Source organism: Pelobates fuscus, chromosome 8 (assembly GCF_036172605.1).
Source record: "Pelobates fuscus isolate aPelFus1 chromosome 8, aPelFus1.pri, whole genome shotgun sequence".
Taxonomy (NCBI): domain Eukaryota; kingdom Metazoa; phylum Chordata; class Amphibia; order Anura; family Pelobatidae; genus Pelobates; species Pelobates fuscus.
Window position 1 is genome coordinate 174,305,523 of NC_086324.1, and position 17,914 is coordinate 174,323,436.

Genomic DNA, 17,914 nt, shown 5'->3' on the forward strand with positions numbered 1-17,914 from the left:
TTCTATATCACTGTTACTGCTCCCACTAGAAGGCTATTCCAGGTATCTACTACCCTTTCTATATCACTGTCACCGCTCCCACTGGAAGGCTATTCCAGGTATCTACTACCCTTTCTATATCACTGTTACTGCTCCCACTGGAAGGCTATTCCAGGTATCTACTACCCTTTCTATATCACTGTTACTGCTCCCACTGGAAGGCTATTCCAGGTATCTACTACCCTTTCTATATCGCTGTTACTGCTCCCACTAGAAGGCTATTCCAGGTATCTACTACCCTTTCTATATCACTGTTACTGCTCACACTGGAAGGCTATTCCAGGTATCTACTACCCTTTCTATATCACTGTTACTGCATCCACTGGGAGGCTATTCCAGGTATCTACTACCCTTTCTATATCACTGTTACTGCTCCCACTGGAAGGCTATTCCAGGTATCTACTACCCTTTCTATATCACTGTTACTGCTCCCACTGGAAGGCTATTCCAGGTATCTACTACCCTTTCTATATCACTGTTACTGCTCCCACTGGAAGGCTATTCCAGGTATCTACTACCCTTTCTATATCGCTGTTACTCCTCCCACTAGAAGGCTATTCCAGGTATCTACTACCCTTTCTATATCACTGTTACTGCTCACACTGGAAGGCTATTCCAGGTATCTACTACCCTTTCTATATCACTGTTACTGCTCCCACTGGAAGGCTATTCCAGGTATCTACTACCCTTTCTATATCACTGTTACTGCTCCCACTGGAAGGCTATTCCAGGTATCTACTACCCTTTCTATATCACTGTTACTGCTCCCACTGGAAGGCTATTCCAGGTATCTACTACCCTTTCTATATCACTGTTACTGCTCCCACTGGAAGGCTATTCCAGGTATCTACTACCCTTTCTATATCACTGTTACTGCTGCCACTGGGAGGCTATTCCAGGTATCTACTACCCTTTCTATATCACTGTTACTGCTCCCACTGGAAGGCTATTCCAGGTATCTACTACCCTTTCTATAACACGGTTACTGCTCCCACTGGAAGGCTATTCCAGGTATCTACTACCCTTTCTATATCACTGTTACTGCTCCCACTGGAAGGCTATTCCAGGTATCTACTACCCTTTCTATATCACTATTACTGCTTCCACTGGAAGGCTATTCCAGGTATCTACTACCCTTTCTATATCACTGTTACTGCTCCCACTGGAAGGCTATTCCAGGTATCTACTACCCTTTCTATATCACTGTTACTGCTGCCACTGGGAGGCTATTCCAGGTATCTACTACCCTTTCTATATCACTGTTACTGCTCCCACTGGAAGGCTATTCCAGGTATCTACTACCCTTTCTATATCACTGTTACTGCTCCCACTGGAAGGCTATTCCAGGTATCTACTACCCTTTCTATGTCAATGTTACTGCTCCCACTGGAAGGCTATTCCAGGTATCTACTACCCTTTCTATATCACTGTTACTGCTCCCACTGGAAGGCTATTCCAGGTATCTACTACCCTTTCTATATCGCTGTTACTGCTCCCACTGGAAGGCTATTCAAGGTATCTACTACCCTTTCTATATCAATGTTACTGCTCCCACTGGAAGGCTATTCCAGGTATCTACTACCCTTTCTATAACACGGTTACTGCTCCCACTGGAAGGCTATTCCAGGTATCTACTACCCTTTCTGTATCAATGTTACTGCTTCCACTGGGAGGCTATTCCAGGTATCTACTACCCTTTCTATATCACTGTTACTGCTCCCACTGGAAGGCTATTCCAGGTATCTACTACCCTTTCTATATCACTGTTACTGCTCCCACTGGAAGGCTATTCCAGGTATCTACTACCCTTTCTATATCACTGCTACTGCTCCCACTGGAAGGCTATTCCTGGTATCTACTACCCTTTCTATATCACTGCTACTGCTCCCATTGGAAGGCTATTCCAGGTATCTACTACCCTTTCTATATCACTGTTACTGCTCCCACTGGAAGGCTCTTCCTGGTATCTACTACCCTTTCTATATCACTGCTACTGCTCCCACTGGAAGGCTATTCCTGGTATCTACTACCCTTTCTATATCACTGCTACTGCTCCCACTGGAAGGCTATTCCAGGTATCTACTACCCTTTCTATATCACATTTACTGCACCCACTGGAAGGCCATTCCAGGTATCTATTACCCTTTCTATATCACTGTTACTGCTCCCACTGGAAGGCTATTCCAGGTATCTACTACCCTTTCTACATCACTGTTACTGCTCCCACTGGAAGGCTATTCCAGGTATCTACTACCCTTTCTATATCACTGTTACTGCTCCCACTGAAAGGCCATTCCAGGTATCTACTGCCCTTTCTATATCACTGTTACTGCTCCCACTGGAAGGCTATTCCAGGTATCTACTACCCTTTCTATATCACTGTTACTGCTCCCACTGGAAGGCTATTCCAGGTATCTACTACCCTTTCTATATCACTGTTACTGCTTCCACTGGAAGGCTATTCCTGGTATCTACTACCCTTTCTATATCACTGTTACTGCTCCCACTGAAAGGCCATTCCAGGTATCTACTGCCCTTTCTATATCACTGCTACTGCTCCCACTGGAAGGCTATTCCTGGTATCTACTACCCTTTCTATATCACTGTTACTGCTCCCACTGAAAGGCCATTCCAGGTATCTACTGCCCTTTCTATATCACTGTTACTGCTCCCACTGGAAGGCTATTCCAGGTATCTACTACCCTTTCTATATCACTGTTACCGCTCCCACTAGAAGGCTATTCCAGGTATCTACTGCCCTTTCTATATCACTGTTACCGCTCCCACTGGAAGGCTATTCCAGGTATCTACTACCCTTTCTATATCACTGTTACTGCTCCCACTGGAAGGCTATTCCAGGTATCTACTGCCCTTTCTATATCACTGTTACTGCTCCCACTGGAAGGCTATTTCAGGTATCTACTACCCTTTCTATATCACTGTTACTGCTCCCACTGGAAGGCTATTCCAGGTATCTACTACCCTTTCTATATCACTGTTACTGCTCCCACTGGAAGGCTATTCCAGGTATCTACTACCCTTTCTATATCACTGTTACCGCTCCCACTGGAAGGCTATTCCAGGTATCTACTACCCTTTCTATATCACTGTTACTGCTCCCACTGGAAGGCTATTCCAGGTATCTACTACCCTTTCTATATCACTGTCACTGCTCCCACTGGAAGGCTATTCCAGGTATCTACTACCCTTTCTATATCACTGTTACTGCTCCCACTGGAAGGCTATTCCAGGTATCTACTACCCTTTCTATATCACTGTTACTGCTCCCACTGGAAGGCTATTCCAGGTATCTACTACCCTTTCTATATCACTGTTACTGCTCCCACTGGAAGGCTATTCCAGGTATCTACTACCCTTTCTATATCACTGTTACTGCTTCCACTGGAAGGCTATTCCAGGTATCTACTACCCTTTCTATATCACAGTTACTGCTCCCACTGGAAGGCTATTCCAGGTATCTACTACCCTTTCTATATCGCTGTTACTGCTCCCACTGGAAGGCTATTCCAGGTATTTACTACCCTTTCTGTATCACTGTTCCTGCTCCCACTGGAAGGCTATTCCAGGTATCTACTACCCTTTCTATATCACTGTTACTGCTCCCACTGGAAGGCTATTCCAGGTATCTACTACCCTTTCTATATCACTGTTACTGCTCCCACTGGAAGGCTATTCCAGGTATCTACTACCCTTTCTATATCACTGTTCCTGCTCCCACAGGAAGGCTATTCCAGGTATCTACTACCCTTTCTATATCACTGTTACTGCTCCCACTGGAAGGCTATTCCAGGTATCTACTACCCTTTCTATATCACTGTTACTGCTCCCACTGGAAGGCTATTCCAGGTATCTACTACCCTTTCTATATCACTGTTACTGCTCCCACTGGAAGGCTATTCCAGGTATCTACTACCCTTTCTATATCACTGTTACTGCACCCACTGGAAGGCCATTCCAGGTATCTATTACCCTTTCTATATCACTGTTACTGCTCCCACTGGAAGGCTATTCCAGGTATCTACTGCCCTTTCTATATCACTGTTACTGCTCCCACTGGAAGGCTATTCCAGGTATCTACTACCCTTTCTATATCACTGTTACTGCTCCCACTGGAAGGCTATTCCAGGTATCTACTACCCTTTCTATATCACTGTTACTGCTCCCACTGGAAGGCTATTCCAGGTATCTACTACCCTTTCTATATCACTGTCACTGCTCCCACTGGAAGGCTATTCCAGGTATCTACTACCCTTTCTATATCACTGTTACCGCTCCCACTGGAAGGCTATTCCAGGTATCTACTACCCTGTCTATATCACTGTTACTGCTCCCACTGGAAGGCTATTCCAGGTATTTACTACCCTTTCTGTATCACTGTTCCTGCTCCCACTGGAAGGCTATTCCAGGTATCTACTACCCTTTCTATATCACTGTTACTGCTCCCACTGGAAGGCTATTAAAGGTATCTACTACCCTTTCTATATCACTGTTACTGCTCCCACTGGAAGGCTATTCCAGGTATCTACTACCCTTTCTATATCACTGTTCCTGCTCCCACAGGAAGGCTATTCCAGGTATCTACTACCCTTTCTATATCACTGTTACTGCTCCCACTGGAAGGCTATTCCAGGTATCTACTACCCTTTCTATATCACTGTTACTGCTCCCACTGGAAGGCTATTCCAGGTATCTACTACCCTTTCTATATCACTGTTACTGCTCCCACTGGAAGGCTATTCCAGGTATCTACTACCCTTTCTATATCACAGTTACTGCTCACACTGCAAGGCTGTTCCAGGTATCTACTACCCTTTCTATATCACTGTTACTGCTCCCACTGGAAGGCTATTCCAGGTATCTACTACCCTTTCTATATCACTGTTACTGCTCCCACTGGAAGGCTATTCCAGGTATCTACTACCCTTTCTATATCACTGCTACTGCTCCCACTGGAAGGCTATTCCAGGTATCTACTACCCTTTCTATATCACTGTTAGCTATCACTACTCCAAAGTAACTTCTGCTGTTCTAGAATCCCAGCCGGACACACCCAATGACCTATTACTTTGAGTACAATGTGACGTTTTGAAAATTCCTCTCAAATTTAGCCTCAAGAAAACCTCGAAATATATTTTGCACCCAAAGCATTGTTACAGAATGTGCGCTGCTCAGAGCGCTTCCTGTCCTCTCATCTCTATTCATTGTCACTGATACCGCCACGTGAATCAGGGAAAACGAGGTAAGGCATCACCGATTCCTCTTCTTACATTGGATCTCATTGTGCAGACACACTTAATCTTTCTAGAGCCGGATTATGTATAAATCCAGAGCCATATACTAAATAAATCCAGAGCCGTATATTATACAAATCCAGAGCTATATATTATATAAATCCAGAGCCATATATTATATAAATCCAGAGCTATATATTATACAAATCCAGAGCTATATATTATATAAATCCAGAGCCATATATTATATAAATCCAGAGCTATATATTATACAAATCCAGAGCTATATATTATATAAATCCAGAGCTATATATTATACAAATCCAGAGCTATATATTATATAAATCCAGAGCCATATAATTTATAAATCCAGAGCTATATATTATATAAATCCAGAGCTATATATTATACAAATCCAGAGCTATATATTATATAAATCCAGAGCTATATATTATATAAATCCAGAGCTATATATTATATAAATCCAGAGCCATATATTATACAAATCCAGAGCTATATATTATACAAATCCAGAGCTATATATTATACAAATCCAGAGCCATATATTATATAAATCCAGAGCTATGTATTATACAAATCCAGAGCCATATATTATATAAATCCAGAGCTATATATTATATTAATCCAGAGCTATATATTATACAAATCCAGAGCCGTATATTATATAAATCCAGATCTAGCTATCATATAAATCCAGAGCCGTATAATGTATAATTCCAGAGCTATATATTATACAAATCCAGAGCCGTATATTATACAAATCCAGAGCTATATATTATATAAATCCAGAGCTATATATTATATAAATCCAGAGCTATATATTATACAAATCCAGAGCCGTATATTATACAAATCCAGAGCTATATATTATACAAATCCAGAGCTATATATTATATAAATCCAGAGCTATATATTATATAAATCCAGAGCTATATATTATATAAATCCAGAGCCATATATTATATAAATCCAGATCTATATATTATATAAATCCAGAGCTATATATTATATAAATCCAGAGCCATATATTATATAAATCCGGATCTATATATTATATAAATCCAGAGCTATATATTATATAAATCCAGAGCTATATATTATATAAATCCAGAGCTATATATTATATAAATCCAGAGCCATATATTATATAAATCCAGAGCCATATATTATATAAATCCAGAGCTATATATTATATAAATCCAGAGCTATATATTATATAAATCCAGAGCCATATATTATATAAATCCAGAGCCATATATTATATAAATCCAGAGCCATATATTATATAAATCCAGAGCTATATATTATATAAATCCAGAGCTATATATTATATAAATCCAGAGCTATATATTATATAAATCCAGAGCTATATATTATATAAATCCAGAGCTATATATTATATAAATCCAGATCTATATATTATATAAATCCAGAGCTATATATTATATAAATCCAGAGCTATATATTATATAAATCCAGAGCTATATATTATATAAATCCAGAGCTATATATTATATAAATCCAGAGCTATATATTATATAAATCCAGAGCTATATATTATATAAATCCAGAGCTATATATTATATAAATCCAGAGCTATATATATATTATATAAATCCAGAGCCATATATTATACAAATCCAGAGCCATATATTATACAAATCCAGAGCCATATATTATACAAATCCAGAGCCATATATTATATAAATCCAAAACCATATATTATACAAATCCAGAGCTATATATTATATAAATCCAGAGCCATATATTATATAAATCCAGATCTATATATTATATAAATCCAGAGCTATATATTATATAAATCCAGAGCCATATATTATATAAATCCAGAGCTATATATTATACAAATCCAGAGCTATATATTATATAAATCCAGAGCCATATATTATATAAATCCAGAGCCATATATTATATAAATCCAGAGCTATATATTATACAAATCCAGAGCTATATATTATATAAATCCAGAGCCATATATTATATAAATCCAGAGCCATATATTATATAAATCCAGAGCTATATATTATACAAATCCAGAGCTATATATTATATAAATCCAGAGCCATATATTATATAAATGCAGAGCCATATATTATATAAATCCAGAGCTATATATTATATAAATCCAGAGCCATATATTATATAAATCCAGAGCCATATATTATATAAATCCAGAGCTATATATTATATAAATCCAGAGCTATATATTATATAAATCCAGAGCTATATATTATATAAATCCAGAGCTATATATTATATAAATCCAGAGCTATATATTATATAAATCCAGAGCCATATATTATATAAATCCAGAGCCATATATTATATAAATCCAGAGCTATATATTATATAAATCCAGAGCTATATATTATATAAATCCAGAGCCATATATTATATAAATCCAGAGCCATATATTATATAAATCCAGAGCCATATATTATATAAATCCAGAGCTATATATTATATAAATCCAGAGCTATATATTATATAAATCCAGAGCTATATATTATATAAATCCAGAGCTATATATTATATAAATCCAGATCTATATATTATATAAATCCAGAGCTATATATTATATAAATCCAGAGCTATATATTATATAAATCCAGAGCTATATATTATATTAATCCAGAGCTATATATTATATAAATCCAGAGCTATATATTATATAAATCCAGAGCTATATATTATATAAATCCAGAGCTATATATTATATAAATCCAGAGCTATATATATATTATATAAATCCAGAGCCATATATTATACAAATCCAGAGCCATATATTATACAAATCCAGAGCCATATATTATACAAATCCAGAGCCATATATTATATAAATCCAGAGCCATATATTATACAAATCCAGAGCTATATATTATATAAATCCAGAGCCATATATTATATAAATCCAGATCTATATATTATATAAATCCAGAGCTATATATTATATAAATCCAGAGCCATATATTATATAAATCCAGAGCTATATATTATACAAATCCAGAGCTATATATTATATAAATCCAGAGCCATATATTATATAAATCCAGAGCCATATATTATATAAATCCAGAGCTATATATTATACAAATCCAGAGCTATATATTATATAAATCCAGAGCTATATATTATATAAATCCAGAGCCATATATTATATAAATGCAGAGCCATATATTATATAAATCCAGAGCTATATATTATATAAATCCAGAGCCATATATTATATAAATCCAGAGCCATATATTATATAAATCCAGAGCTATATATTATATAAATCCAGAGCTATATATTATATAAATCCAGAGCCATATATTATATAAATCCAGAGCTATATATTATATAAATCCAGAGCTATATATTATATAAATCCAGAGCCATATATTATATAAATGCAGAGCCATATATTATATAAATCCAGAGCCATATATTATATAAATCCAGAGCCATATATTATATAAATCCAGAGCTATATATTATATAAATCCAGAGCCATATATTATATAAATCCAGAGCCATATATTATATAAATCCAGAGCTATATATTATATAAATCCAGAGCCATATATTATATAAATCCAGAGCCATATATTATATAAATCCAGAGCTATATATTATATAAATCCAGAGCTATATATTATATAAATCCAGAGCTATATATTATATAAATCCAGAGCCATATATTATATAAATCCAGAGCCATATATTATATAAATCCAGAGCTATATATTATATAAATCCAGAGCTATATATTATATAAATCCAGAGCTATATATTATATAAATCCAGAGCTATATATTATATAAATCCAGAGCCATATTGTCAGACCTTCCGGCATTCGCTAACCGTGGACTTCCGGGTTCTCGGAGCGCGGCCACTCCCCCTCCTATGACGTGGTCGTTCCCAGGGTTCATAGAGAGTCCGCGTCAACACCACAGTGCTGGATCAACTCGAAAGCTCCCGCGAACTTCAAACTGAATATTTACTTCTACTGTGTATCGGACCCGGACTGTTTAATCATTTACCCTCCTTCTCCTCTCCTACGACCTCGGACTGTTTTGGATATTCTCTTGCCTGCTGCAACCCCGATTCTCTGTGGAATCTCTATCACCAATTTGGATTATCACTCCTTCATAAGTTAAGTAACCCAGATTGGCTCAACTTAATATATAACCATCCTAAATCTAAGTGGTTCGCTATCTGCTCCACATCGACTCATAATCTTGTTTCCAACACCTACTTATTAATTATCTGCATCCTAAATTGGAACTTCTCGCTGGTTGTGTTAAATTTACCTTATCCTAAAAAAAGCTTCAAACACCGCTGCTGGTTACAACCTGCCAGGAATTAAAGAGACAGTTCAATTTGATTATCTTTTTTTATTTAAAGTAATAAACATTATCAAACTCAGAAATCTGCAGTTGTTTCCATCTTATCAACAATTGAGCGTTACAGATTGATCCAGCCTAATTAATGGATACAGCAGATCTCACTTCTGAAATCACCAGATTAAACCAAAGAGTGGATACTCTCACTCAAGGCATGCAAGATCTACAGATCACCAATGAAAGAATCCTTACTTATGTAAGGGACTTGCAAACCCATACTCCTCACACAGTTACACACTCGGCTAGTGACCCTGCTGTCTCCAACCCCGAAAAATTCTCTGTGGAATCTCTATCACCAATTTGGATTATCACTCCTTCATAAGTTAAGTAACCCAGATTGGCTCAACTTAATATATAACCATCCTAAATCTAAGTGGTTCGCTATCTGCTCCACATCGACTCATAATCTTGTTTCCAACACCTACTTATTAATTATCTGCATCCTAAATTGGAACTTCTCGCTGGTTGTGTTAAATTTACCTTATCCTAAAAAAAGCTTCAAACACCGCTGCTGGTTACAACCTGCCAGGAATTAAAGAGACAGTTCAATTTGATTATCTTTTTTTATTTAAAGTAATAAACATTATCAAACTCAGAAATCTGCAGTTGTTTCCATCTTATCAACAATTGAGCGTTACACATATATTATATAAATCCAGAGCCATATATTATATAAATCCAGAGCCATATATTATATAAATCCAGAGCTATATATTATATAAATCCAGAGCTATATATTATATAAATCCAGAGCTATATATTATATAAATCCAGAGCTATATATTATATAAATCCAGATCTATATATTATATAAATCCAGAGCTATATATTATATAAATCCAGAGCTATATATTATATAAATCCAGAGCTATATATTATATAAATCCAGAGCTATATATTATATAAATCCAGAGCTATATATTATATAAATCCAGAGCTATATATTATATAAATCCAGAGCTATATATTATATAAATCCAGAGCTATATATTATATAAATCCAGAGCTATATATATATTATATAAATCCAGAGCCATATATTATACAAATCCAGAGCCATATATTATACAAATCCAGAGCCATATATTATACAAATCCAGAGCCATATATTATATAAATCCAGAGCTATATATTATATAAATCCAGAGCTATATATTATATAAATCCAGAGCCATATATTATATAAATCCAGAGCTATATATTATATAAATCCAGAGCTATATATTATATAAATCCAGAGCTATATATTATTTAAATCCAGAGCTATATATATATTATACAAATCCAGAGCCATATATTATACAAATCCAGAGCCATATATTATATAAATCCAGAGCTATATATTATATAAATCCAGAGCTATATATTATATAAATCCAGAGCTATATATTATATAAATCCAGAGCCATATATTATATAAATCCAGAGCTATATATTATATAAATCCAGAGCCGTATATTATATAAATCCAGAGCCATATATTATACAAATCCAGAGCCATATATTATACAAATCCAGAGCCATATAATTTATAAATCCAGAGCTATATATTATATAAATCCAGAGCCGTATATTATACAAATCCAGAGCCATATATTATACAAATCCAGAGCCATATATTATATAAATCCAGAGCTATATATTATATAAATCCAGAGCTATATATTATATAAATCCAGATCTATATATTATATAAATCCAGAGCTATATATTATATAAATCCAGAGCCATATATTATATAAATCCAGAGCTATATATTATATAAATCCAGAGCTATATATTATATAAATCCAGATCTATATATTATATAAATCCAGAGCTATATATTATATAAATCCAGAGCTATATATTATATAAATCCAGAGCCATATATTATATAAATCCAGATCTATATATTATATAAATCCAGAGCTATATATTATATAAATCCAGAGCTATATATATATTATATAAATCCAGATCTAGCTATCATATAAATCCAGAGCTATATATTATATAAATCCAGAGCTATATATTATATAAATCCAGAGCCATATATTATATAAATCCAGATCTATATATTATATAAATCCAGAGCTATATATTATATAAATCCAGAGCTATATATTATATAAATCCAGATCTAGCTATCATATAAATCCAGAGCCGTATAATGTATAATTCCAGAGCTATATATTATATAAATCCAGAGCCATATATTATATAAATCCAGATCTAGCTATCATATAAATCCAGAGCCGTATAATGTATAATTCCAGAGCTATATATTATATAAATCCAGAGCCATAAATTATATAAATCCAGAGCCATATAATTTATAAATCCAGAGCTATATATTATATAAATCCAGAGCCGTACAATGTATAAATCCAGAGCTATATATTATATAAATCCAGAGCCATATAATTTATAAATCCAGAGCTATATATTATATAAATCCAGAGCAATATAATTTATAAATCCAGAGCTATATATTATATAAATCCAGAGCTATATATTATATAAATCCAGAGCTATATATTATATAAATCCAGAGCTATATATTATATAAATCCAGAGCTATATATTATATAAATCCAGAGCTATATATTATATAAATCCAGAGCTATATATTATATAAATCCAGAGCCATATATTATATAAATCCAGATCTATATATTATATAAATCCAGAGCTATATATTATATAAATCCAGAGCTATATATTATATAAATCCAGATCTAGCTATCATATAAATCCAGAGCCGTATAATGTATAATTCCAGAGCTATATATTATATAAATCCAGAGCCATGTATTATATAAATCCAGATCTAGCTATCATATAAATCCAGAGCCGTATAATGTATAATTCCAGAGCTATATATTATATAAATCCAGAGCCATATAATTTATAAATCCAGAGCCATAAATTATATAAATCCAGAGCCATAAATTATATAAATCCAGAGCCATATAATTTATAAATCCAGAGCTATATATTATATAAATCCAGAGCCATATAATTCATAAATCCAGAGCCTTATAATGTATAAATCCAGAGCTATATATTATATAAATCCAGAGCCATATAATTTATAAATCCAGAGCTATATATTATATAAATCCAGAGCAATATAATTTATAAATCCAGAGCTATATATTATATAAATCCAGAGCAGTGGAAACACTGTATCACCGGAAGTCCCCTGGTGCCCCCCCCCCCCTCCCCCAAGTCCCACTTTCATACCCTCAATGAAAATAATAATGCTGAAGATTGTAGTGAAACCAGAGACATGTATCCACTATACTAGAATGCTCTGCGGTGTGCAGCGGCAGGAATCACTGGGCACTAGTACTGTGCAGTATAGATCAGGATATCTAACATAACTCCCATGCCACTACAATCAGACTATAACACAGGATACATTGATGATCAATGATTGGGATAGTTTGATTGTGGTGGTACTGGGATTCTCATGTTGGTAGGTGTCCACTGTGAACATGTTATTCTCTAACTCCCAACATTCAGTTTAAAAATAAATATGGGATGTGGTGAAGTGGACCACAAGGGTCAGGCTGTAATGAAAGGCCAATGGTCTGAAAAGGGAGGCTGGTCGGCCCAAACACAGGAGTTTTTAGCCTGGAATATATCACACCATGGCTGACGGGGCGCCTCATTGGTTAGTTCCACTCAGGACACCCATACCTAGAGCTTGGTTGGCATGCTCTGCTGGGGAGGGCTGGCGGTTTTATGCTTGGCGCCAAACACAAACAAATAGCCTTCTTACACACAAGACTCCCATATCCCAGGATATATCTTAGTCCAAGTCCAAAAAGCATTGATATGAAGGGTCTGTATGCCAAGCCCAGAGCTGTGGTAGCAGAGGATGTGCACTAATCCTGACTACAGCCCCACTCCCGCAGTACTGTGCCAGCAGACATCCCAATAAACCAACAGCTCATCTAAAGAAACACTCATAGTACCATAACCACTTCAGCCTGGCATTTTTTAAAGAGCAAGCTGGCTCCTCAAAAGTGAAGTCCGCAGAAATGACTCAATGATTCCCGATTCTATAAATAAGTCAGGATAAGGATTGTATGTAAATATGGTAAATAGATCAATACTTTATAATGCTTCTGAATTTATAGGAGTGGGGGGCTTCCAAGTGGTCAAATGACACCCCTATATTGTTGTCATAAAATATGCAATCATAAAAAATAAAAAGTATATAAGGGGCACTCAAAGCAACATAACTACTACAGCTCAGTGTATTATTAATAGGTCACTGTGGTGGTTACGTTGCCCAAGGTTCCCTGGCTCCATATAAACCGGGGTTCTGGGACCTTCTGCGTCTCAATCGCATTGACAAAACAGAATTCCACATTATCATTTTCAGTTAACCCATACTGGAAACAATATGGCGGCTGATTGGCTGGGGGGCAGGCCAGTTCTGTGCTCTCAGCCTATCAGTGTTGCCCAGTTTTAATGATGCATTAATGCAGAATGATTCAATCTACATTATCAATGCAGCAGTTATGGTGGCAATCCTTAGCCCTGGAAATATCCCGGGTTTATGTCAGCAGTTTGATATTATTGCCATGGCATCAGAGAATCTAGGTATCATAACTAGGACAGCAAGCTTAGAGTGCCCCGTTAAACCTGGGGTAAAACATATGGCTGCCTCGGTGTTATTCTAAAACTGGCAGATATACTGTGTCGATATTTATAAAATGGTCTAAAAATCTGACACCCTGTATTGAACTAAGTAAAATTAATTAATTGATTTTTTTGTATACTGTAAAACATAACAAAAATGAAATTAGTCTGAAAGAGTGCATAGAGTTAAAAACAGCCTACATCTCACAGAATAATTATCTCCACATTCCTCTTCTGATAAAATATTCTGTCACTGCCCAATGCAATCTGAACAACTGCCTGGGGTGATGATGTCATACATGTGCCAGCCAATCAGGATAGATCATTATTCGCTCACTATGTCATTATTTGCTTTGAAATAGTTTAGCCCCCGGGCATTCTAAATATGGAACATTGTGAACAATGTTTTATTGAATAGATAGTAAGACAAAGGTGGCCGTTCCAGTTAGAAAGGTCACTAAGAGAGGCTGTGAAATCCTCACTGTTTGCAAGTTAAGGGAAACATTTATTGTTCCAAATCTATTTGAGCTTAATGTCTTTTCTCTACAAATGACTATTTATATGGTATTTACTAAACTCAGATTTGTGGCAAGATTTAGGATATGGCAACATTAAGGATAAAATAGGCAATCTAAGATATCACGTTGTGCAAGAAAGCAAAAGAGAATAAAAAAAATACATTCAAAAATGTTAATAACCGCAAAAAAAAATATTGAAAAATAAGTGCTGACACAAGCAGCATCCCCAGTGTTTTGGCAGAAAGCCTTTTTTTCTAGTTATTGTTGTCCTTTAATTTCTTGTATAACTTAGTTTGAAGATCTTTTGATACTAGGATTTATTCTCTTACTCCGGCTGGGAGAAGCCTGATATGATAGACATGTGACATTTTATATATGGGGACTTTAACAATATGCATGGGTCACCCGGTGGTCTCCCACCCCCTGGCGAGTTGTCTGGCACTCTGTGATAACTCCGCGACTCCGCGAGCTGCGCAATGAGGAACTGTGTTCTAGAGCAGTTTCCTTTCATTACACACATAACCTGAGGTACAGGTCTTCTAATATAATTACACTTCAATAAAACTCCCACAATGCCTTGTAAGCCTCTTATATCATGTCTATCGCTTACCTGTTCCAGAAACAGCCAGGAGATATTTCCCTACACAAAAAAAAAAAAAAAAGAGGAAAGCACTAGTTAGTAAAAACACATTTTGTCCTGAAAAATAAAATCCCCTTATTATTATTATTATTATTATTATTATTATTATTATTATTGCCATTTATATATCGCCAACAGATTTCGTAGCGCTTAACAATATTATGAGAGGGGGGATTTAACTATAAATAGGACAATTACAAGAAAACTTACAGGAACGATAGGTTGAAGAGGACCCTGCTCAAACGAGCTTACAGTCTATAGGAGGTGGGGTGTAAAACACAATAGGACAGGAAATAGCAATCAAATAAGGTGGGAGTGACGCAGAGCTGGGGGAGAGAGTAGAGTGCTGCCCTTTAGGAGAGAGCAAGAGACAGGTATGTAAGGTAGAGGTTAGTCTACATTATTGTGTAGATTTAGGGATTTTAATCAGACATTAATCTTAAATTTTACTGATAAACCCCTTGATTCACTCCCCACCCCCATAGCTGGTCCTCACCTGGATACAATTTAATGCATTTCTCATTTAAATCTGTGGTTTGCTGTTGTGCCTTGTGCACAGAGAATGTAAATAATGGCATCACTGTGTCCTTTAGCACAGACTAATGTAATCAGTGCCAATAGACGAAGAAACGAAGCCAGAGGGAATAGATACCCAGCACCAAGTCACCCATCCCAGTGGGACACTCCAGAAATGTCCCAGAGTTTTAATTTGAAAAATAGAGAATATCTACATTTTATGTGGAGATTAGCTATTCTCTGTTTTTCTAATGTGTACAGTGCTCCTGAAAGGCATCCATGCTAAGGACCAGTGAAAGGACCGGGGTGCACATTGCTAAGGACCAGTGAAAGGACCTGGGTGCACATTGCTAAGGACCAGTGAAAGGGCCTGGGTGCACATTGCTAAGGACCAGTGAAAGGACCTGGGTGCACATTGCTAAGGACCAGTGAAAGGACCTGGGTGCACATTGCTAAGGACCAGTGAAAGGACCTGGGTGCACATTGCTAAGGACCAGTGAAAGGACCTGGGTGCACATTGCTAAGGACCAGTGAAAGGACCTGGGTGCACATTGCTAAGGACCAGTGAAAGGACCTGGGTGCACATTGCTAAGGACCAGTGAAAGGACCTGGGTGCACATTGCTAAGGACCAGTAAAAGGACCTGGGTGCACATTGCTAAGGACCAGTGAAAGGACCTGGGTGCACATTGCTAAGGACCAGTGAAAGGACCTGGGTGCACATTGCTAAGGACCAGTGAAAGGACCTGGGTGCACATTGCTAAGGACCAGTAAAAGGACCTGGGTGCACATTGCTAAGGACCAGTGAAAGGACCTGGGTGCACATTGCTGAGGACCAGTGAAAGGACCTGGGTGCACATTGCTAAGGACCAGTGAAAGGACCTGGGTGCACATCGCTAAGGACCAGTGAAAGGACCTGGGTGCACACTGTGGTATATTAGCAATGCCTGTAGATACACAAACACCCGGTTTAATCAGGTGAATTCTCTGTGTATATGGTTCCTGGCAATGATAATGTATTGTCTTTAATAGTTTAGTTATCTCTCAATGCTTCTTTAATTAAATACATTCAATGAATGCAAATGATTTTTATTTTTGGATGTTTTTGTCTTTACTACATTTTCGATGCGAGCTATGTGTCCCGTATTCAAATAACTATTATACGTGTCGGGTTATTTCCTATGTCTGGGAATCGTTCTGATGGAGTTTGATCCACAATCTCAGAACCTTCTGGGAAAAAAATAACCGTTTTTAATGGCACCCAGCACGTTCTCCTCGCTGGCTAACACACGTTCAAAGTATAACTCTCAGGGGTTTTCTCAGGGAAGACCTTTCAATGGACTTGTAAAATGCCAAGTGAATTCAAAGGGAATTTCAAATTTAAGGCCAGAGAAGACAACCTGGAGGCATTGCTGACTCGGAGAATGTTTCCAATTCAGTTATCTTGGGCTGGAATTTCAAATTCACTTTGAATCCACTTGGACTTCTCACTTTAGCCAATAATCCTATGTGAATGTTCCTCTGGTTCTGTCTCAGCTCTGGATCCATTTAACTTACAAGGCATTTTGCCATTCCTCTGCCTACACCTGCCCTTAGCTGGGGTAATAACAGCCTGCCCCCCTTTTGGTGTAAATAGTAGATATTATGGTATAAATTGGGCACCACCGATCTCCCACTCTCCGACACACTCACCCAAGCCTAGGAGAAGCAGACTTCTAATAGCAGAATTCATGGCCAATCGCCTGGATGCAGATCTGACTATACACGGTCACACTATATATTGCGTGCTGCAGACAGAATGCAGGCCGACCTGTTCCTCCCACTGAGAGTGGCTACTTTTATTAAAAATACGAAGCACGCCTTTTCTCTCCGGGTCTCTTTGT

At 36.5% G+C, this 17,914-nt stretch overlaps 1 protein-coding gene across 1 annotated transcript in view; it reads right to left on the minus strand.

The window, feature by feature from the left end:
• Positions 1-17,815, minus strand: part of LOC134571384 (transmembrane protease serine 9-like) — a 71,247-nt gene extending 53,432 nt beyond the window's left edge. The window contains exons 1-2 of the mRNA XM_063429586.1: positions 17,724-17,815; positions 15,488-15,517 (exon numbers count right to left, since the gene is read on the minus strand). Of these exons, the coding sequence (XP_063285656.1) occupies positions 15,488-15,517; positions 17,724-17,763 (70 nt within the window). The 5' untranslated portion in view covers positions 17,764-17,815. The remainder of the gene's footprint in view (positions 1-15,487; positions 15,518-17,723) is intronic.
• Positions 17,816-17,914: the final 99 nt, after the last annotated feature.